Source organism: Anomaloglossus baeobatrachus, chromosome 3 (assembly GCF_048569485.1).
Source record: "Anomaloglossus baeobatrachus isolate aAnoBae1 chromosome 3, aAnoBae1.hap1, whole genome shotgun sequence".
NCBI lineage: Eukaryota > Metazoa > Chordata > Amphibia > Anura > Aromobatidae > Anomaloglossus > Anomaloglossus baeobatrachus.
Window position 1 is genome coordinate 134,406,278 of NC_134355.1, and position 24,830 is coordinate 134,431,107.

Sequence of the window (24,830 nt, forward strand, 5' to 3'; positions counted from 1 at the left end):
ACAAAGAACTATATCAAAAAAACACCAAAAAGGAGCCAAGACAAATGATATGTGCACACACAGAATGTGGTGAGCCTTCCTCATAAAGATGGCTGCAGCCGAGGTGCAAGATGCTGATGTCACAGCCACTCAACCTCCACACTAGGGGGGAAGGGCGGCTGCTTAGCATAAGACATGCACACTAATAAGGCTTGCACTGGGAGCCCATCATATAATGAGTGAAATGCACAGTGTCTGAACTGTGACCTATAAATGACGCCAGCAACCCAGGTCAGGCGGGCAAAACAGCACTATATAGGTGCATCTCACACGGATACACAAGACGCACAGTGTCTGAATAATGGCCTATAAATGACGCACAACACCAGGTCCAGGCGGGTCAGTTAGCACTATGAGTACATAACACATGACAGGCTCACCATTTAACCACCTGAATTCAAAAGGTCCACACACATCCTGCAAAAATGGATAAAATGTGCCATACCTCAATTAGTGAGATATTAGTTTATATTTTGGCCCAAAATATGTAAGCTCGCAATCCGTTCGTCAAGGATTCTCACACTTGCGAGTCCCTACACTGAATTAGTTAGAAAAACCACAAAGAACTATATCAAAAAAACACCAAAAAGGAGCCAAGATAAATGATATGTGCACACACAGAATGTGGTGAGCCTTCCTCATAAAGATGGCTGCAGCCGAGGTGCAAGATGCTGATGTCACAGCCACTCAACCTCCACACTAGGGGGGAGGGGCGGCTGCTTAGCATAAGACATGCACACTAATAAGGCTTGCACTGGGAGCCCATCATATAATGAGTGAAATGCACAGTGTCTGAACTGTGACCTATAAATGACGCCAGAAACCCAGGTCAGGCGGGCAAAACAGCACTATATAGGTGCATCTCGCACGGATACACGAGACGCATGAACATGGTCTGCTGGCGGATCATCTGTCTCCATGCCGGCTGGTTCTGAACTTGTTGACTCTGTACCAGCTGGTTCTGAACTCGTTGACTCTGTGTCGGCTGGTTCTGAACTCGTTGTCTCTGTGCTGGCTGGTTCTGAACTCGTTGTCTCTTTGCCAACTGGTTCTGAACGCTTGTTGTCGCAGTTTGCACCATTTCTTGTTTAGCTCTTGAATCTTTCTTTTCTTTCTTCTTAATGTCTTCTTTCTCATCTTCTTCCAGGTCATTCACCTCCCTATACTTCATTGGTTCCATTATCACCACTTCATTCCGCAGCTCTGGCGTCAGTGATAGCGGCTCAGCTATTTTTTCATATAAAGGAAACGGAAGACATTTTTCCTAGGCTTTGCGGTTGGTCGGCATCAAGCTGTTGATCCAGAAGAAGGCAAAACCCATGAACACATTCAGCCAATTTGTGTCTCAGGGAATAAAATTCCTTCTTGACCCCGGGAAAAGGCGTTCAGTCCGAGAACCCCAGATCAAACCTGCGCTGAGATTGTTTTTATGCCTCTAATTATAATTATTATACAATTAATGTTTGAGTTACTGCTCTTGACTCTGTACCGGCTGGTTCTGAACTTGTTGACTCTGTACCGGCTGGTTCTGAACTCGTTGTGTCTGTGCTGGCTGGTTCTGAACTCATTGTCTTTTTGTCAGCTAGTTCTGAACGCTTATTGTCGTAGTTTGCACCATTTCTTGTTTAGCTCCTGAATCTTTCTTTTCTCTTAATGTCTTCTTTCTCATCTTCTTCCAGGTCTTTCACATCCTGATACTTCATTGGTTCCGTTATCACCACTCCATTCCGCTGCTCTGGCGTCACTGATGGCGGCTCAGGTCTTTTTTTATATAAAGGAAACGGAAGGTATTTTTTCTAGGCTTTGCAGTTGGTCGGCATCAGGCTCTAAGAAAATAAGAATCAGTTAATTGTATGGTGAGACTTTCCTTTACATCTATGGACAGAACATGAGGACATAATATGCGGTGTGATCAGTCCCCTCCATCCTGAAGATCGGTGATGGGAGGAATCCGGTGCAATAGATGAGAAGTTGCTGTTCTGCCTCCTCCTTTGTGCTGAGACAAGCTGGAGAGAAAACACAAGCAGATAATGGGATCAATCATACAATGTCCAGAATGCGTCAAATCCTTAAAATTACAGGAAGAATCCTTTAACCCAAATCACCGTGACCTGCTGGATTCTGTGCACAGAAAATCACACAAATTACTATGGAAACCTATTTTCTGACTTTCTGCTCAATCTGCAATGTGCTGGAGTAATACAAGTTCTGGATTATTAAATGCTGGATTATAGGAATAACACTTTATTCTCAGATTAACTGGAAGTTCTTCTTATTGAAAATAATAATCTCACATGAGAAGTGTCCAGAACCGAATATGCATTCCTAGCGGTGGTAGGAGTGCTAAAGAAAACAGAATCCGGTGAGTGTCCATTCATCACTCATCAGGGATGGACAATAGGACGAGGGTCAATGTATAATAAAGCTGCGGACCTCCAGAGAGCTGTGGCTCGCTGCTATCCTGTATACAGTATGTCCTGTAATAATAATAATAATATTTATTCACTTATATAGCGCTATTGATTCCACAGCGCTTTACATACATTGTCACTGATGAATCCATAGAAAAATCTGTGAATCCAAAAAAGTTTTAGTCACATAGTCACAGATCTGATAAATACACAAACACTGGAGCTTACCACACATATTCATAGTGAGCGTCCCCCCAGGTATCAGACCCCATTACACCCATACATGGAGGCAACAGGATCACATGGAGCAAACTGGGTGTTTACTGGGTGTTTGTAGTCTCCTGTATAGGTATAGGTAATACCACATGGAAAACATTGTACATTGGATTATACTGGGGCCTGTAAATAAAGATATATGGCATACATGTATTTCTATGTTCTTCATGCAAATAAATAAAGGTAACTCCACAAAAATGACAGCAAAAGTGACTTCATTACCAGCACATAGAGCCTCACCCCCAATAACAGTGTCAGGACACTAATCCCACTGACATTAGTGGTAAATAATACCCCACTAATTAATACTGGCAGCAGCTGTGTAAGCGAAATATAAAATCCTGTTTTCCTGCAGCCACTAGGGGGAGCACAATGCACTAGTAAATATAGATTATACTGATAGCGCTCCCTAATGGCCGGTTACAGCAGCTGTTGTGGCAGAATTCTCTGCTCTGCCCGGTGTCTCGCCTATTTTGAGTTTAGGTGAAATGATGAAATCATCAGCGGATTCCAGATAACAGGAAAGAAGCATTGAGGATGAGATAAATCAGTGTCAGGTCCATCAGGTGATGTGATGGCAGCTACTCACTGATATCTGTCTCCACTTGTCACTGTCTGCAACAGACTGAGGAGGAGAGACAGTCTGTGTTTATTTTTTCAAATTTAAATCCAGCAAGCTTATTGGCTGCTGACCAGTGTCATTGAACACACAGAATTTAAAGGGACAGGACGCTCTTATTTCTCCACAGTGCATTTGATATAGACGTGCTATAACTCTGCTTAATATATGAAGCTATGCAGATAATTTGGGGGAGCAGCCTTATGTTTTCATACACAGCAATTAAAATGTCACTATCAATATTGTCAGAACATTATATTCTACATATTATTGGAGTATTGGTGCATGAAGGAGTTAATTATAAATGATATGGTTTTCAATTACCTCTTCCTGAACAGGGTATTTTACAAAATTTTCTTTTTATCATACTCTGAATCCCTGGCCTATCAGGTCGTCACAGGGTATTGTGCGATCTGCCCTTCTGCATAGTATCCGCATCCTCCTTGGTTATGGATCCCGGTCTGTTGGTGTTGCTAAGAGCCAAGCCAGTCAAAATCCTAGGAACACTTTGTACCACACCTACCAGACACACCATTGGGGGGCCTGAAGGGAATAGGGCCACCCTCTTAGAGGGTTGGTAAGGGGAGGTGAGAAGTGTCAAAAAGTGAAGAGTTGTGAAGTGGGGAGTGAACGGTGCGGAGCTGGGCTCCTAGTAGAATCCTAGGTGACAGACATTGGTCTGGGCCTGGTAGGAGCTGGAACCACGGTCGCAGGGGATCGTGTCAAGGGGCACAGATCTGTCGAGGAGGGCAGCCGATGACCTTGAGCCATCTCCGGGCAGGGGCCAGGGCACGACGGGGTACGTGGACCCTAGGCCGGGAAGTAGCTTCACGCAGCCCGGTAATTTACCAGACGGGGGTGAAGTCTTCAGGATTCATCCCTCACCCGCTTCAAAATCAGGGTACTAGCGCGCCGATGGGATAGGACTTTCCCAAACATAGTCCAGAAAATCCCGAGCGTGAACCCTGAGAGCAAGCTGGGCTCCTAGTAGAATCCTAGGTGACAGACATTGGTCTGGGCCTGGTAGGAGCTGGAACCACGGTCGCAGGGGATCGTGTCAAGGGGCACAGATCTGTCGAGGAGGGCAGCCGATGACCTTGAGCCATCTCCGGGCAGGGGCCAGGGCACGACGGGGTACGTGGACCCTAGGCCGGGAAGTAGCTTCACGCAGCCCGGTAATTTACCAGACGGGGGTGAAGTCTTCAGGATTCATCCCTCACCCGCTTCAAAATCAGGGTACTAGCGCGCCGATGGGATAGGACTTTCCCAAACATAGTCCAGAAAATCCCGAGCGTGAACCCTGAGAGCAAGCTCACTCCGTTAGCCTTACGGGTGAGCGGGACCCGAATAGTTCTACACTACAGGGTCCAAATAGTGAAGAAGGTGCCACGGAAAAGGTCACAGGCTAACAAGCAACACCAAGGGCACGGATCCAAGCGTGCTCCCTCTTTGCTGCAGCGGTGCTCAGAATTCTGGTTTACAAGCTGTCGGTGTCAGTATTCCTGGACTGAGTGAGTACGCAGAAACCCTTTTCTCCCCAACGGCACCCCTTCACCACCTTCATCGGGCTCCCGGGGCAAAAAAACCCTACCCAAGGAGGGGTTCAACATCCTACTGCCTTACCACCACCGCGTGTCCCTAACAGCCGCGGTGGTACCTTATCTTACCATGCACCGTGGGTGGCGTCACAAACTTCTAACCCCACTGTACCTAGCCCCCCTTCATCGAGTGGCCGCGCGACCCCCGGGTCCGGAGACCCCTCGAGCCACCGCGGATCCGGATCCGAGCAGCAGCCCGGCTGCTGGCACGGGAACGGCACACCTCAGCTGATGGTTTATTTCTGCATTACTGTCATTTAAATTAATGAAGCTGACTGCTGCCAAGGTGTCAGCCTGACTCCAATGTCATAACAGGGATCCATTGGTTGCAATAAGTTCTGAGCTGATGGTGCTGAGGGATATTTTCTGATTTAGAAGGGAAGTAATCATGTTATGTTTTTGAAGTACTACACTGTTTTCTTGACCGACCACTCCATCTACAGTGCTCAACATTGTCCATTACTTGGTGTATCTTTAAAATTCCTTGGACAACAAATCTTGGAACCCCAGTCTGCTTTGAAATTGTTGCCATTTTTTGCTGTGCTCTATCTTGACATGAAATTGTCTTCATCAACCTCACCTTTGCAGTTGAGTTTGGCTTTTTCTCACGCAGTTTTTGTCTCTTTACTCACACACCTGACTATAATCCCTCATAATCCCTGATTTAGTGTTATGGGCAGCACAGTGGTTCAGTGGTTAGCACTGCTGCTTTGCAGACCTGGGTTCAAATCCCTTCAAAGACAACATCTGGGGAAAAAGTGAGGAATGTGCTCTGGGAGTGATCAGCTATAGGTGACTGTGTTATTTTCTGTAGAGTCAAGTCATGGTAGGAAGAAGTGATGGCAGTCAGTGCCAGATGAAGAATAAAATCAAGATGAATAACTTCAACTAGAGAGTTCACTAGTAATGTCAGTGTATTACATGTACACACACACACTATACACTATGTACAGAGCTCCTGTGTTTAATGTCACTGGTGATCGCTGTATTACCTGTACACTGACAATATATACAGAGCTCCTGTGTATAATGGCACTGATGGTAATATTAGTATTGTAGTTTTTATTCATGATCATTATTGTAGTATTATTCAGGCACTGTGTGGTGGTAATATGTGGTCTGGTCACAGTGTGGTGGTATTTCTCTGTTGTATGTGGTATTATTAGGTCATGTCAATTATTCATGCGGATAACTGCATGTCAATTATTAATGCGGAATTATCTGCGGAATTCCTGCCTTTACCCTTGGAGATACAGGGCGGAAAATCCGCAGGTATTCAGCACAAAATCCGCACTGTTTCTGCAGAAATACCGCATCAATGGATAGCTGCGGATTCCAGGGAGTTGCTGCGTGAACCTGCAGAAATACCTGCAGAAAACTCCTAAGGTATGCTCTCCCGTGGGCACATAGCCTAACGGGGATAACTGCTAACAAGTATTTGCATATCGCTGTAGAGTGGAACCTAAGGGGCACTTTGCACACTACGACATCGCAGGTGCGATGTCGGAGGGGTCATGTCGAAAGTGACGCACTTCCGGCGTCGCACTCGACATCGTAGTGTGTAAATCCTAGATGATATGATTAACGAGCGTAAAATTGTCGTAATCGTATCATCGGTGTAGTCTCTGGGAATTACATAATTACGCGACTGCGACAGGTACGATGTTGTTCCTTGTTCCTGCGGCAGCACACATCGCTGTGTGTGAAGCCGCAGGAGCGAGGAATATCTCCTACCTGCGTCCTGAAGCTCACGCCGGCTATGCGGAATGACAGAGGTGGGCAGGATGTTTACGTCCCTCTCATCTCCGCCCCTCCGCTTCTATTGGCTGCCTGCCGTGTGACGTCGCTATGACGCCGCACGACCCGCCCCCTTAATAAGGAGGCGGGTCGCCGGCCAGATCGACGTCGCAAGGCAGGTGAGTCCATGTGAAGGTGCCGTAGCGATAATGTTCGCTACGGCTGCTATCACAAGATATCGCTGCTGTGAGGGGGGTGGGGACTATCGTGCTTGGCATCGCAAGCATCGGCTTGCGATGTCGTTGTGTGCAAAGTGCCCATAAGAGTCAATTCCTCCTGTGGGCCCCAGACACCCCAGTTCGACCCTGGTATTATGACTATGTAGATCTTGTACAGAACTCTAATGCGGATGTGAATTTTACTAGTGAGAATCCATACTTAAATTTGTGATATATATATGTTGTTGATAACAATTATCCAGGCTGGAAGATGATTGGGTTCATCACCTCATTAAAAAAAATCATATGGGGATTTTTTTTTAAACAAATTAAGCCTATTTTTGGATAGAACTGTTTATATACTTAATGTCTTATTTTATTTTATACATTGTGTATTACACCAAAATAGAAAAGATTTCCTCATGTTCCCAGGTGCTTATTACCAATTATTAATTCTGTGGTTTTCAGGTGCTAGAAGGAAATCTAATTCCGAGCTTTTTCCTTTTTTCACATTTCTCATACTCCTTTACTATTTCCTGGGCTGCCTCTACATCGAGAGATGAATGAATAGTGACATATCTCAGGTTGCCTATTAAAGTCCATCTGATGGAAGAAGCACCCAGTGACGTCTAATGTTCGTTTCTAGCCCTTGAAACCATTTTGTGTGACAAGAGGTATCTCAAACCTTTTATTAAAACGGGGGGAAAAAAAGTCAATACAGGATCTATAAATTCTGCGAAATTGATGAAATAAGCTGGCTCTTGTTGAAGCCATAATAATGGATATTGTTCTTAATGAGACCTTCTACTTTAATAATGAGGAAGGAAACGGACTATACATTATTGACATCTGGTCACCGACTTCGCAGAGATTGATTGGCTTAGGAAATGTACGTTTATTAATAGAAATTTTAACATGATGATCCTTTATGCCATAGGTTACAGTCTGTGTGGGTGTGTAGGTTCTGATCAATACAGTCTTCAGCTGGTTGCTGAGCTGATGCTATCAAACTTGAGCTGTCAGTCACAATTCTTCCTGAAACACATCAGATACTTTTATGAAGTGATGCAGAGAAAGCAGCGCACAAAAAGTGAAATCTATCAAAAGCTGAAATGTCCTTCCAATTAGAGCTGAAGCAAATTGATTCACAGGACCCAGTCCATCGGCTGCATTAGTAATCTGTGGCCGCTGGATAGGAGCTCTGATAACCACCTCTGATGGTATCTGCTGCTCTTTTTTGATTAGCCAGCCTGACGTGATGTCAACACTATGGCATGGCGCACATATGATGTCATGCTAGGTCAGCTAATTAAAAGAAGAGCCACCAATGCTGTCAGGCAGTTCCCAGTGCTCAGTCCAGCGGCCACTGATTGCTGACATGGAGGATAGACCTGGTGATGCAAATAGATTTGTACCAACACTACTTATAAACCGGCACCGATGTAGTTTACAGCAAATGGGAACTAGATTCATTATAAATGTTAATGGCCAAGTAGTTTTAGGCTGTGTGCGCACGTGTGCTTTTTCATGCTTTTACGCTGCGTTCTGCACCGCAGCGTAAATGCATTTGTCCTGCGTCCCCAGCACAATCTATGAAGATTGTGCAAATTCCATCCACACGTTGCGTTTCAGAACACAGCGTTTCGGCTGCTGAAATATTTTGCCAAAACGCTGCGTTCTAAAAAGCAACATGTCACTTCTTTTGTGCGTTCCGGATGCTTTCCTCACTCTGTCTATGGCAGAGCAAGCATTCAGAACGCATGAATTCCGCAAGAATTCAGCATGGCACAATGCTTTCAAAATGCAGCTTTTCGGCTGCGTTTTGAAACGCACATGCAGTGACTTATACACTGCGGAACAGAATGCAGAGACGTGCGCACATACCCTTACAGGTAAACAATATTATACCTTTAAAACAGCATACCCAGTACTAGCCAATTTAACCCCCCCCCCTCCACCTTGATTTAGAGTAAGACCACATGCTGGTGAAGTTTTCAACTACATTACTGCTGCCCCTCATGAAAAATATGTATGCTACATGCAAGATTTCTTAATTGATGTTTTGGAAGAAGGAAAAAAAAGCAAACATAAGGAACTAAGCCAACTTAACAAGGGTAAAATTGTGATGGGTCAGCCCTTGGGTCGCATCTTGAAACAACAAGTCTTGTGAGTATTCCTGGTTAGTACCAAACATGCGCTTACAGTCATGTTTCCAAGTAGTGTGGTAGTCACCTTTAGACCCACAACACATATCCGTTTTTTTGTACGTGTGCGGTACGTATTTGCACGTACCGGAGACACGGAGATACCCATGTTATTCAATGGTAGATGGCACACACACGTAAAATCACACGGAACGTGTGTCCGTGTGCTAAGTACGTGTGTGCGCTTTTCGACACGGACAACATGTCCGTTTTTGGCCGGCATCACGCAGGCACGGACCCGCTAAAGTCTATGGGTCCGTGCCTGCACGGACCGCACACGGAGTATGTCCATGTTCAGCACGTTTCGTTCGTGTGCGTTTTTAAACGAACAATGTTATTTTTTTGTTAAATTCAGTATACTTACCTTTTTTCATGATGTTGTCAGTCATACTTACATTGGCGCTTGGTCTGTTTCTTCCCCCGGCTCATACTTACCGCTCCCCGATCACCAGCGCTGAGAGGAACAGCTGTGCAGAGAATGCGCGGCAACAATTAGTTTGAAAAAGCCGGCCGCTCATTAATCAATCTCGTATTCCCTGCTTTCCCCACCCACAGGCGCCTGTGATTGGTTGCAGTCAGACACGCCCCCCACGCTGAGTGACAGCTGTGTCACTGCACCCAATCACAGCAGCCGGTGGGCTTGTCTATACTGTGCAGTAAAATAAATAAATAAACTGTGACAGCAAGTCGCCCGAGTGACAGCGATGTAGTCACAGGTGACTTGCTGTCAAGTTTAAGTGAACCAACTGTCAGTCCAGCCATTGCGATCCATGTATGGACTATTCAATACACACGTCTTTCTCCTTTTGGTATGTTAAATGGTTGTCAGCTGTTTGCAAAATATTTCATGGAGCTGAAAAACCCCTTTAAATTGTATATATTCCAATTCTTCTTAACTTTAAAGAAAATACATGCCTGCTCATTGTCGGAAGAAAGTGTTGCAATTGTTATATTTTCAGCAAGTTAAACCCTAATTGTGTCAGCCAGTGTTCTTGTCTTCTTTGAACTTAGGCAACTGACATGGGCCCCTGGGAACCTGATCATTTGGCTTGTTATAGCAAAACCAAGTACAGTACTCATAAATTATACAGGGCACTGACAAAAACGACTTATTTTGCTGTAATGTGCAAATATTCAAAGAGCAAAACACGTATTGAACTATCACTCCATGCCAACCCTTCCTCACCACTAATGTGCTGGACAGCAGAAACAGAGGTTACAGGACCCCTGTACTGGTGATTGTCTCAATGACCAATGTTATTCATAAGTGAATAATCTAGATTGTGGGAAAGACGTATCAACGATGCAGCAAATGTTTTCATTTGATGCTTACCTTAATTATGACAGGCAACTATATTTTTGTTGTTGTAAGGCTAGTTTCACACTTGCGTTGTGTGGCATCTGTCACATTGCACTATGTGACGGATGTAACGGATGCGTTGCATATAGTGGCACAACTGATGCGACGGATCCTGCAAAACAACTAAATCCAATCAAGCTTTTTTTCAGCGATTTACTCAACTAAGCATGCTCAGTTGTGTAAAGACGAATCCGTCACAGGAATCCGTCAAATGCCGGATTCCGCAACCATAGGCTTCCATTATAAAAATGACAGACGCCGACGGAATCCTGCACATTGCATTTTTTTGACACTCTGGGAAGTGCAGAAAAACGCTACATGCTGCGTTCTTTCCGTCCGGCGATGCAACACAGCGTCAACCGGCGGATGCAACGCAAGGCCATCTGTCGCAATGCGTCGTCAGTACAAGTCTATGGGAAACAGCGTACATCCATTAACGGATTGCGCTGTTTCCCAGAGCGGCGGATTGCGACGGCTGCCAAACAACGCAAGTGTGAAAGTACCCTTAACATAACTGGATGATTAACAGGTTTCTTTTTTTTTTGGTATACATCATTTTTTGTTCTTCGTTTCTTTTTTTGAGGGAAAGAGGTTAAAAAATTTTATAGTGTAAAATTAATCAAAATGTGTCAGAACTGTAGAAGGAAAAAAAGTGAAGTGTTTTGTACCTAATTTATTACTAAGTGTTTGTGTTTCATACACGAGTCTTAATGGATGGATTTGCACTGGAGTAAAATCTTTAAGGGCGGCTTTGCACGTTGCAACATCGCACTTGCAATGTCGGTGGGGTCAAATCGAAAGTGACGCACATCCAGCGTCACTTTCGACATCGTAGTGTGTAAATCCTAGATGATACGATTAACAAGCGCAAAAGTGTCGTTATCGTATCATCGGTGTAGGCTCCGACTTTTTCAAAATTACGCTGCTGCGACAGGTACGATGTTGTTCCTCGTTCCTGCGGCAGCACACATCGCTGTGTATGAAGCCGCAGGAGCGAGGAACATCACCTTACCTGCCGCCGGCAGCTATATGGAAGGAAGGTGGGTGGGATGTTTACATCCTGCTCATCTCCGCCCCTCTGCTTTGATTGGCCGCCTGCAGTGTGACGTCGCTGTGACGTTGTACGACCCGCCCCCTTAGGAAGGAGGCAGGACGCCGGCCAGAGCGACGTCGCAGGACAGGTGAGTGCATGTGAAGCTGGCGTAGCGATAATGTTCGCTCCGCCAGGAATGACAAGATATTGCTGCTGTGACGGGGGCGGGGACTATCGCGTGCGACATCGCAGCATCGGCTTGCGATGTCGCAACGTGCAAAGCCCGCCTAAGGCTACGTTCCCACATTGAGCTTCTCATATTGCAGAATTTCTGCATCTATTATGTAAATTAGGTTACTTGTTTTTTTACATGTGTTTTTATTGTGTTTTTGTTTCTTGTTGCTATGTCATGTTTTAAATAAAACGGCTTTGGTTTTGATACTTCCTGGTATTTGGCTTTGACAACATTTTATTGATATATATATCAGCATTAAAATTAAATCCTTTATTGATATTAAACTAAAAAGAAGAACACCAGTTCCTCTAAATCATATATCATCAGCTCACAAAGCCATCACCCTGTATATATGGTATAAATACCCAAGCAGCTCATGTGACGGGGTGTACATCAGAGCAAAAAGAGACAACAGGCCGAGGATGATCCAACAGGTTTACTAACAGGAATACAGGAACTGCACACGACAAGTCCCAATAAAACAGATTCGGGGGCACCTCCCGATAATCCAAAGTGCCAGATCACGACGAAATAGTCCTCTTCAGAGTCCCAGAAATCCCACACAATCCACTGGACGGCGAGATCTGTCCGCAGAATCAGATCTCGCTCCCTTCCTCTTCAAAACTCAGCTCCCAACTGTATTTAGAAACAGGAGTGTATTGTCTGAGCTCGTGGGCCCGCCCCTCAAGGGTAGGGGTCTATGCAATGGTTGGGCCCACTAGAAGATTCTAGAAGGTTGGCTCCGAGATGTCTACAGGTTTGTGTAGTTGGCGTTATCCACTGCTTACGAAACAATGAGAAGTTCCCCTGGCTGTGTGGACAAGAGATAATTGCGTTATGGGCCCAGAGACACAGGAGATGGGGGGGAAGGTATGGTTACTTACATCCCAAGACATAGTATTACAGCAAATACAGTGAGAAGGTAAAATACATCATGACAATTCCTTCCCCTCCCAACTTGTGTACGTACTAGGGACCTCTACAGGTCGCTGGTTAAGTACACGCAGGCATGGCTGACAGGACTCAAGGCTCCTCTTGCCTGGACAGTCCATCTGCATTTTGGTGTTGGCTGCCCCTTGCTGTGGAAATTGTTCCTCGGTGCCATCTTGCAGGCAAGCGTTTTCCAATGCCTCAATTAGTTGCTCCTTAGAGAGTCCTTTGTAGCCGACACCTAATTCACGGGTCTTTGTTTGTAGGCTCACCACAGTCCAGTTCCTGTATCCTGAGGTTCTGGTTTCAGACGTTGATTGGCCGTTGTCCTCCATTTCTTCTGCTCTGATCCCGCTGCTGCCACCAGTTTGTGACGGGGTGTACATCAGAGCAAAGAGAGACAACAGGCCGAGGATGATCCAACAGGTTTACTAACAGGAATACAGGAACAGCACACGACAAGTCCAAATAAAACAGATTCGGGGGCACCTCCCGATAATCCAAAGTAGCAGATCACGACGAAATAGTCCTCTTCAGAGTCCCAGAAATCCCACACAATCCACTGGACGGCAAGATCTGTCCGCAGAATCAGATCTCGCTCTCTTCCTCTTCAAAACTCAGCTCCCAACTGCATTTAGAAACAGGAGTGAATTGTCTGAGCTCGTGGGCCCGCCCCTCAAGGGTAGGGGTCTATGCAATGGTTGGGCCCACTTGAAGATTCTAGAAGGTTGGCTGCGAGATGTCTACAGGTTTGTGTAGTTGGCGTTATCCACTGCTTACGAAACAATGAGAAGTTCCCCTGGCTGTGTGGACAAGAGATAATTGCGTTATGGGCCCAGAGACACAGGAGATGGGGGGGAGGTATGGTTACTTACATCCCAAAACATAGTATTACAGCAAATACAGTGAGAAGGTAAAATACATCATGACAGCTCAATATTAATTTAGGCTGTATTGGGTATACAAGGTGGTGGCCACTAGATCAAAACAAATTAGCAAAAACAACACAATAAACAAAACAAAAAGTGAATATGCCAGGTCAAAGGACAATGGTCCAATTTGATAGAAAAACTAAGCATAAAAAATAAATATACCTAACAAAAATGTTATCAACAAGTAACAGGTACTGACAATGGTCAGATACCATAGATATTAACATATGTTAAGGCATATAAAAAGGAGTGGTCTCACCAATTCCTTCCAAAAAGAGGGGCAGGCAGTCTCTCCTTCGGAATCCTGGGTTCAGTATGCTGGTCCAGCATTCACTCTCCCTATCCACCAAGAGGTCAAAAAGTAACAAAATTACCTGCCGCCCCAAACTCCCGTCCTAACAAACTCCCATCCTAACAAGGACGGTCCACATCTAAATTGCAGAGTTGGACCCTTAAGCTGACCCCGTTAGTGTCCCGACGCGTTTCGTCCACATCGACTCCTCAGGGGACATAATGTTAGAAGTATACCAGGTCCTTATTGCCAGCCCTCACATGCCTCAGATGTCAAAGAGTCTGGCTCATGAAAAGTGGGGTCTTTTAAACATAGTGTTAATATGGCTCCTCCAATCAGAAGGGACAACTCACCCCCTGAGGAGTCGATGTGGACGAAACGCGTCGGGACACTAACAGGGTCAGCTTAGGGGTCCAACTCTGCAATTTAGATGTGGACCGTCCTTGTTAGGACGGGAGTTTGGGGCGGCAGGTAATTTTATTTTTTGACCTCCTGGTGGATAGGGAGAGTGAATGCTGGACCAGCATACTGAACCCAGGATTCCGAAGAAGAGACTGCCTGCCCCTCTTTTTGGAAGGAATTGGTGAGACCACTCCTTTTTATGTGCCTTAACATATGTTAATATCTATGGTATCTGACCATTGTCAGTACCTGGTACTTGTTGATAACATATTTGTAAGGTATATTTATTTTTTATGCTTAGTTTTTCTATCAAATTGGACCATTGTCCTTTGACCTGGCATATTCACTTTTTGTTTTGTTTATTGTGTTGTTTTTGCTAATTTGTTTTGATCTAGTGGCCACCACCTTGTATACCCAATACAGCCTAAATTAATATTGAGCTGCTTGGGGATTTATACCATATATACAGGGTGATGGCTTTGTGAGCTGATGATATATGATTTAGAGGAACTGGTGTTCTTCTTTTTAGTTTAATATCAATAAAGGATTTAATTTTAATGCTGATATATACACTGATACTGGGATTGCTGCATTACTTAACATTTTATTGATATACTTATAGAATACATGCGTCTTTGATGTTTTTCTGCAAACAGAAACGCACTAAAAATAGATGTGCGTTTTCTACCTGGAGATTTTCCACATCTAATGCAAGTCTATGGGGGAAATCTGCACAGAAAACTCAGCATACCTGCAGGAGAAATTGATATGTTGCGGATTTGACACACGCATCTCAGATCAGTTTACAACGAGTAAAAAAGGAGCACAGGGGGCAGAAGATTTCTATAAATCCCATCCACTTTGCTGGAAACGTAAGATGCTGCGTTTCTGCAACAAAAAAAATACACATCACCAAAACTTATGGTGGGAACACAGCCTAAAGGCTGCTTTACACGCTACGACATCGCTAAAGCGATCTCATTGGGGTCATGGAATTTGTGACACACATCCGGTCGCTTTAGCAATGTATTTGCGTGTGACACCTATGAGCGATTTTGAATTGTCGCAAAAACGGTCAAAATCGCGCATCGGTGACATGGGGGTCCATTCTCGAATATCGTTGCTGCTGCAGAAGCGATGTAGTTCCTCGTTGCTGCGGCAGCACACATCGCTCTGTGTGACACCGCAGGAACGAGGAACCTCTCTCTACCTGCGTCCCGCCCGCAATGCGAAAGGAAGGAGGTGGGCGGGATGTTACGTCCCGCTCATCTCCGCACCTCCACTTCTATTGGGTGGCCGCTTAGTGACGTCGCTGTGACGCCGCACGGACCGCCCCCTTAGAAAGGAGGCGGATCGCCGGTCACATCGACGTCGCTAGGCAGGTAAGTAGTGTGACGGGTCTGGGCGATGTTGTGCACCACGGGCAGCGATTTGCCCGTGTCGCACAACCGATGGGGGCGGGTACCCACGCTAGCGATATCGGTACCAATATCGCAGCGTGTAAAGTGGCCTTTAGGCTATGTGCGCACGCTGCGGCTTTTACCGTGGATTTGCTGCAGCTTTGCTGCAGAAAATGTGTCTAACATTTCTGCAGTCATTCCCCAGCAAAACCTATGTGTATAAAAAAATGCTGTGCGCACACTGCGTTTTTTTATACCTGCGGATTTACCTGCGGAATTGCCACTGCGGAATTAATGTGCATGCCACTTCTTTTCTGCAGGTACGTGCGGTTTTTGCCATAGATAATGATAAAAAAACGCAGGGACCAACTTGCGTCAAAAACGTGGCAAATCGCGGCAAAAACTCAGGTGCGGTTTTTGATGCGGTTGCGGTATTTTGCCAGAGGGTGCGGATTTTTCTTAAGAAAAGTCCATTATCTAGTGCGCACATAGCCTTAAAAGGAACCAACCACTAGGAATTTACCATATAAAGTAAAGGCACTGCCATACTGGCGCAAGGATGGTGATTAATATCATACCTTCACTTTTCAGATTGGAACTTTGATTGCAGATTATTCATAGCCAGTAAGGACATACTGTCCTTACTGGCTATGAGTATGGACAGCACGTCCGAAACGCATAAGCGGTTTTAATAACCCTGAGGGGTATGAGGAAAGGCCCCCCTCTTTTGCGCATTGATGTCTTGAATTTTAAAAGGATTTTGGAATAAAGGTTGATGTTATTACAGGACGTGTTGCTGGAATAACCCCCCTTTATCTTGGATTGCACTGAATCACCGACGTTCAGCCTTCCGTTCACCGCCTGGATTTAATTGAACTCCTGGGAAGCTAATCTACCTTGGGTGAGCTGAAAACACACATTTTTCTTCTCTTATCTGTGTAAAAATAAGTATTTGATACACTGCCGAGTTTGCAAATTTCTCCACCTACAAAGAATGGAGAGGTCTGCAATTTTTTATCATAGGTACACTTCAACTATGTAGATAGAATCCACCAAAAAAAATCCAGAAAATGATATTGTATACTTTTTAATGAATTAAATTGCATTTCATTGCATGAAATAAGTATTTGATCACCTACCAACCAGCAAGAATTCTGGCTGTCACAAACCTGTTATTTTTTGTTTAAGAAGCCCTCCTACTTGGCACTCATTACCTGTATTTCTTACAACTGTTTGAACCCATTACCTGTATAAAAGACACCTGTACACCCAAACAGTCAATCACACTCCAACCTCTTCGCCATGACCAAGACCAAAGAGCTATCGAAGGACATCAGGGACAAAATTGTAGACTTGCACAAGGCTGGGATGGCCTACAGGACAATATGCAAGCAGCTTGGTGAGAAGGCAACAAGTGTTGGCGCAATTATTAGAAAATGGAACACAAGAGGACTGTCAATCTTACTCGATCTGCGGCTGCATGCAAGATCTCAACTCGAGAGATAAGGATGACTCTGAAAAAGGTCAGGAATAAGCCCAGAACTACACTGGAGGACCCGGTCAATAACCTGAAAAGAGCAGGGACCACAGTCTCAAAGATTACCGTTAGTAACACACTACGCCGTCATGGATTAAAATTCTGCAGGGCACGCAAGGTCCCCTTGCTCATACCAGCCCATGTCCAAACCCATCTTAAGTTCGCCAAAGATCATCTAGATGATCCAGAGGACACATGGGAGAAGGCTATGTGGTCAGACGAGACAAAAATAGAACATTTTGGTATCAACTTCAGTTGCTGTGTTTGGAGGAAGAAGAAGGATGAGCACAACCCCAAGAACACCGTCTCAAATGTGAAGCATGGAGGTGGAAACATCATACTTTGGATGTGCTTTTCTGAAAAGGGAACAGGATGAAAGCACCATATTGAAGAAAGGATGGATAGGATGGTATTGCGAGATTTTGGCTAACAACCTGTTTCCTTCAGCAAGAGCATTGAAGCTGTGCCGTGGCTGGGTCTTCTAGCATGACAATGACCCAAAACACACAGTTAGGGGTACTTTGCACGCTGCGACATCGCAGGCCGATGCTGCGATGCCGAGCGCGATAGTACCCGCCCCCGTCGCAGCAGCGATATCCTTGTGATAGCTGCCGTAGCGAACATTATCGCTACGGCAGCTTCACAGCGACGTCACACGGCAGGCGGCCAATCGGAGCGGAGGGGCGGAGATGAGTGGGATGTAAACATCCCGCCCACCTCCTTCCTTCCGCATATCCTACGGAAGCCGCAGTGACGCCGGTAGGAGATGTTCCTCGCTCCTGCGGCTTCACACACAGCGATGTGTGCTGCCGCAGGAGCGAGGAACAACATCGGACTGTCGCGTCGGCATAATCATGGATTACGCCGACGCTGCACCGATGATACGATTACGACGCTTTTGCGCTCGTTAATCGTATCATCGAGCCTTTACACACTACGATGTCGCATGCGATGCCGGAAGTGCGTCATTTTCAATTTGACCCCACCGACATCGCACCTGCGATGTCGTAGTGTGCAAAGCCCGCCTTAGAGCAACTAAGGAGTGGCTCTGTAAGAAGCATTTCATGGTCCTGGAGTAGCTTAGCTAGTTTCCAGACCTGAATCCAATAGAAAATCTTTCGAGGGAACAAAAACTCAATGTTGCCTAGCGACAGCCTTGAAACCTGAAGGAACTGGAGAACATCTCTATAGAGGAGAGGGTCAAAATTCCTGCTACAGTGTGTGCAAACTTGAAGAACTACAGGAAACATCTGAGCTTTGTAATTGCCTCCCTGACGAAGGCTTTCCAGCCGAAACGGATGTTGGGGCAGACGCCATTCCTACCGGTCCACCCTGATTCATATAGGTGAGTGTAAAATACTTTAAATGGTCCTCTATGCAAGTATCTTTACTCCTAAATGAACATTCATAATTTCTTCCTATGTGAGTGCACAGACTAAGTATACTTTGGGGTCATTACTTTTTGTCTAGCATTGGCGCTATCTAATATTCAGGTTCACCCTTTTGGAATGGCGCCCCCTTGTTTGTTTGTATTACTTGCTACCATTGTTCACTTGTCTAATAAAGGTCATCACTTGTGTCAGTACATGGGTGTCTGATTGCGTTCTTTTCCTCTTGTTTGTGTTCATGTAAGCGATTTTCCCAGGTCCATTTATTTTGCATGTTTTTAGGTCATTATATATGGTCTATCACCATTTTTGGTCACCATGCGATATTTGATACTGTTGATTTCTATTAATAGTTCTTTTGACTATTTCTATATATAGTATATATATATATATATATGTATACATACACACACACGTGCACAACATGCACACACACTGTATTTTTAGTACATCATATATAGAGCAAATCATTTTTTCAATGCAAGTTGTAATTGTCTATTCTTCCCACAAAAAGCGGTGATGAATAATAAATTCTATTGTATGTAAATGTTATCTCCTTGTAGTCTGCAGCATGAAAGAGATTTCAGGACACATCCCCAGCACTTGTCTGTGACTAGAAGTCTTGCTTAGCCCATAGATCAGACTTTTGAAAACCTTTAATGGTGAAATGATTTGAGGATAGAAGGTGAAAAGTCGTTTCATACACTGTAAATCTGGTGTCATTTACATCTTCAGCCTTAATTTCAGTCCAGGTGCTGCTTTATAATGAAACGATCCTTTCCATTGCAGCCCATTGGCATCCACATATTCACCTTCTCCTATTATCCTGTGAAGGTAGAAGAGGCTGGGTGAGGCTTAATTCTCTCTGACACGTACTTCATGCATGAAATGCTCTAATTTACTGCCCTAGATGTCTATTTCTACTAAAGATGATTGTTCTCTGAAACAGGATCACATGTGACAGACACTGCAAACTCACATTGTTATTGAAAATACAATTTAATTAGGGAGATAATTAGGTTTTATTTTAAAATTCTCTATTTTAATACTACACTTCTCAAAATTAAAATCACAACACCAAGAAGGAAAAGTCGTGGTATCATAGAAACAATAGACGTGTTAATGATATGCAAATGATGAAAAAATGGAAACATTTTCAAAACATCTCGATTTATTCTGTATAGAAAATGAGCACCACAAGTAGAAATACCCGCACTTAAGACAGCATTGTTGTATTGTAAAACGGTATTTATGAGTAGTGATGGGAGGACCCGGACTGTAAAAGTACAGATCTGCGCGGTTTTAAAAGTACGTGAGTGCCAGGCCCGGAGTTCTCAGAGAACTCGGGGTAATGATCCGGCAACTTGGGAAATAAAAAATAAATAAAGGAAAAATAAACAAAATAAGAATAAAGCAAGAGCGTTATACTCACTGAATCACTTGTGCGGCGGTAACTGATTCTGGGCTGCTCATTCTACTTCTGGCGCTGCTCATTATCGCTCATCTATATGCACTGGTTTCCCTGCCCATCGACAGTCCCGGCGTCTCCAATTGGTTGCAGTGAGACATGCCCTCATCCTGTGTGACAGCCTGTCTGACTGCTTGCAATCTCAGATCCTGTCTGCGTGTCACTATTGTGTAAAACTAAATAAAAAAAAAATTGAAGTAGGGTCCCCCATGTTATCATACCCAGCACAGATAAAGCATAGGGCTACAGGCTGCAGCCCCCAGCTGTGCATTTATCTTGGCTATGTATCAAAATAGAAGGAACCGTATGCAGCTTTATAAAAAGATTATTTAAATAAATGATTTTTAAAAACGGTGTGCGGTCCTCCCCAATTTTGATACCTAGCCATGATAAAGCCCGACAGCTGGAGGTTGGTATTCTCAAGCTGGGGAGACCATGCTTGTCGGGACCCCCAGCCTAAAAATAGCAGGCTGCAGCCGCCCAGGATTGTCGCATCCATTAGATGCGACAATTCCAGAACGTTACCGGGCTTTTCCTGATTGCCGTGGTGCGGTGGCAATCACCACCCTAGATAGGTTCCGAACCTATGTGCAGAGCGGGATACCTGACCCTGGCTGACACTGAAATAGGCCCTAGGTAGGGAACGGATGGGATGAGCAATTAGTCAACCCCACTAAGCTCTAGAGAAGACACAGGGATAACAAACAGGGGGAAAGTAATCAAAATATCTTATCTCCAGATGACTCAGGGAGAGGAAATGCAAACAACAACAAAGTTTCTCCAGATGAATACAAGCCGACTGCTTGCATTGTAGACTTGTTAAGCGTATTAGAGCTATCACCAGCACAGAGTAAGGGATAATGAGAGTATATAAAGAGCTGAAAGGGTGAGGAACTCTGCACCATCCTAAAGGGAAAGAGATGAAAACCAAGCAAAGGAGACACATAGGATACCAAATACACCAAGCAGGAATAATAGACGGTCAGGGAGCAGTTTTTGCAGCCAAACACTGTGACCTTCTATAGCTGGACACTACAGGACTGCCTGTCACCCATGACACACGCATGACAAACACTGAGTGTACAATGCTATACACTTAAAGCACAAGGTAGTGCTATATAAGAAAATGTCTGCACTGATGCACTGAAGAGCCGGTTGTCAAAGTTCCAGGGATTGCTTACAGCTGCTGTTCACAGTACTTTGAGCTGTGACTGTAGCTGCTCTGGGCACGCCTGTATGACTGAAAGCCGGCTGCGCCAGGGAGGATTAAAGTTAATTTTCTCCCAGATGCTGCACTTTTAGTATGGTGGCTGGGGACCTTTTTAAATCTAGTAACCAGCAGATTGACCCTATATCTGCAGGTTAATAGCATTATTTGATGTGACAGGTGTTTTACTTTTACATTACATTTTTTTTTAACAAAATGGAAATTGCAAGTATTGATCATATTTATGATCTATACAAAAGATGTTTTATTTGTGATGGGTCAAACCCTTTAAACTCTTAACCTGTGGATATGGTGTTAATCTTCAGGTTAATAGCATACTAACGTTGTCTAGCCGCCGCACTGAATGGAAGGAAATGTTCTTTATCACTCCCGGCTGCCTCTGACTTTCAGTCATAGAGGCCCGGCTGGCGCAGTTCAGTCACTGCTCAAAGTACAGTGAGCAGCAGTCCCGGCACTGACTGACAGCCATCTCTGTACTGATGCACTGCTGAGCCAGCTGTCCGTCAGGGTTTGGGTGTGGTTACAGCTGCCACTTACTATATAGTGAGCAGTGAGAAACTGCATTGGCTGCACCTCTATGACTACAAGTCAGAGGTTGACGGAAGGAAAAAGGATCATTTTCTCCCACATTCTATGCGGTTGCCGCACAGTTTTGGAATGATATTAACTTGCAGATTAACCTAATATCTATAGGTTAATAATTAGGGATGATCGAATATCACAAATATTCGGCAATATTTGGCTTCGCGAATATTTGACGAATAGGTCGCCGCTATGCGAATATTCAATGCGCAATGTAAGTCTATGGGAAGCCCGATTATTTGCTATTCGGCAACTATTCGGGTTTTCCATAGACTAAAGGTCGCTTTACACGCTGCGATATTGGTACCGATATCGCCAGCGTGCGTACCCGCCCCCATCTGTTGTGCGACACGGGCAAATCGCTGCCCGTGCAGCACAACATCGCGCGGACCCGTCACACTACTTACTTGCCCGGCGACGTCGCTGTGACCGGCGAACCGCCTCCTTTCTAAGGGGGTGGTTCGTTCAGTGTCACAGCGACGTCACAGCTGCGTCACTGAACCGCCGCCCAATAGAAGCGGAGGGGCGGAGATGAGCGGAACGTAACATCACGCCCACCTCCTTCCTTCCTCATAGCGGCCGGAAGGCAGGTAATGAGAGGTTCCTCGTTCCTGCGGCGTCACACGGAGCGATGTGTGCTGCCGCAGGAACGAGGAACAACTTCGTTACTACTGCAGTAACGATTTTTGAGAATGGACCCCCATGCCACCGATGAGCGATTTTGCACGTTTTTGCGACGATGCAAAATCGCTCATAGGTGTCATACGCAACGGCATCGCTAATGCGGCCGGATGTGCGTCACCAATTCCGTGACCCCAACGACTTCGCATTAGCGATGTCGCAGCGTGTAAAGCCCGCTTTACATTGCGCATCGAATATTCGCAAATAGTCGAATAGCAGCGACCTATTCGTCGAATATGGGCGTAGCCGAATATTTGAGGTATTTGATCATCCCTATTAATAATGTTTGGGGTTATGACAGGTTCACTTTAATTTCAAAGCCCTGGCCATGAAATTGCCAGCAACAATTTTAAGTCCAAGATCAGAGTAACTATGCTATTAGAATTGTTGCAGCAATATGCTTACATTTCTATTTGCACAGTTATTAAAGTAGGAGTGATTGGCTAAATTTGAGAGCCATAATAATGGCTAGTTGCCATTTAGGATATAAAAAAAATGTTTTAACACATATTACAGGCTTGTGTGCATAACATTTGTGGCTCATCCACTGTGTACGCTTGGAGGGACTGTCTGAATGGATAGTGCCAGCATTCTGAATGTTCCTGTACTGGAGGATTGAAGGTGAAAATGGCACTGAATGCAGCCCTAATTTTCCCTAAAACAATGAACACTTGGACAGAACCTGCTGGATCTTATTATAGCTTAGAGGTCGACATCCCATTTGTATCATTAAATTAGTATCTGAAAATCAAGGATCTTATATTGGTGTCTGCTCTTCTGACATTAGTCACGTGCAGCTAATAATATAAATAACTACGGTACATTTAATTTTTAGAATATTTACGCTAATTGCTTTGACGCATTATATACTACATGATTTATGGCTACTGCCGCTGTGGTCTATAACTTCTAAGCAGGAGATAGAAAATATTGACTTGAACAGAGAAGTTTATAATCTTATCCGTTCTTTACAGGTGAGAAAAATTGACGTTTTTGATCAGAACTTTTTTGCTTTTTATGCAACAGCTCTTCTACATTTATGGCTCCCAAACACATAGGATATAAGGATCTGATGTGTATGGAGGCCTCCAAACTGTCCCCCTGGGGCATAAGGGTCGGGTAATTGAATAGATCCTTTTTTTCAGCAGGTAGATAAGCTGTTTCCAGATGATTCTGCCAGAGGTTCGCTCATAGAGAAAACAGCAAGGCTTGGCTGATATCTTTTTTTGGCTGATACCTTTTCTTTCATATACAGTACAGACCAAAAGTTTGGACACACCTTCTCATTCAAAGAGTTTTTCTTTGTTTTCATGACTCTGAAAATTGTAGATTCACATTGAAGGCATCAAAATTATGAATTAACACATGTGGAATGAAATACTTAGCAAAAAATTGTGAAACAACTGAAAATATGTCATATTCTAGATTCTTCAAAGTAGCCCCCTTTTGCTTTGATTACTGCTTTGCACACTCTTGGCATTCTCTTGATGAGCTTCAAGAGGTAGTCACCGGAAATGGTTTTCCCTTCACAGGTGTGCCCTGTCAGGTTTAATAAGTGGGATTTCTTGCTTTATAAATGGGGTTGGGACCATCAGTTGTGTTGTGCAGAAGTCTGGTGGATACATAGCTGATAGTCCTACTGAATAGACTGTTAGAATTTGTATAATGGCAAGAAAAAAGCAGCTAAGTAAAAAAAAATGAGTGGCCATCATTATTAAGAAATGAAGGTCAGTCAGTCCGAAAAATTGGGAAAACTTTGAAAGTATCCCCAAGTGCAGTGGCAAAAACCATCAAACGCTATAAAGAAACTGGCTCACATGAGGACCGCCCCAGGAAAGGAAGACCAAGAGTCATCTCTGCTGCGGAGGAGAAGTTTATCCGAGTCACCAGCCTCAGAAATTGCAGGTTAACAGCAGCTCAGATTAGAGACCAGGTCAATGCCACACAGTGTTCTAGCAGCAGACACATCTCTAGAACAACTGTTAAGAGGAGACTTTGTGCAGCAGGCCTTCATGGTTAAATAGAAAAAAGTAACAAGACTTCAGCTTACGATAGGCAACTGCGCTCCAGGACTTGCAGGTGCTTATTTTAACATAAAACACCAACAAACTGAGCTGTAACAAAATGTTCAATAAACATGCAACATTACAAGCATGTGAATTGCAGCCTAAAGACTAGAAAAAAACCAAGGAGAAAAATTGTAGGAAAAATACCCTGACTATAAATAAATAAATTGCAAGTGCTTAATAACAGGGTACTT

At 44.4% G+C, this 24,830-nt stretch overlaps 1 protein-coding gene across 2 annotated transcripts in view; it reads right to left on the reverse strand.

Annotated features, from left to right (window-relative positions):
- Positions 1-7,771: 7,771 nt before the first annotated feature.
- The window catches only part of MORN2 (MORN repeat containing 2), a 90,811-nt gene continuing 73,752 nt past the window's right edge, over positions 7,772-24,830 (reverse strand). The window contains exons 5-6 of one of the 2 annotated variants that reach the window (XM_075339472.1): positions 19,316-19,437; positions 7,772-7,933 (exon numbers count right to left, since the gene is read on the reverse strand). In XM_075339472.1, the coding sequence (XP_075195587.1) occupies positions 19,335-19,437 (103 nt within the window). In that variant the 3' untranslated portion in view covers positions 7,772-7,933; positions 19,316-19,334. Of the gene's footprint in view, positions 7,934-16,616; positions 19,438-24,830 lie in introns of those variants that run through there. The other variant, XM_075339471.1, reaches the window with a different exon arrangement.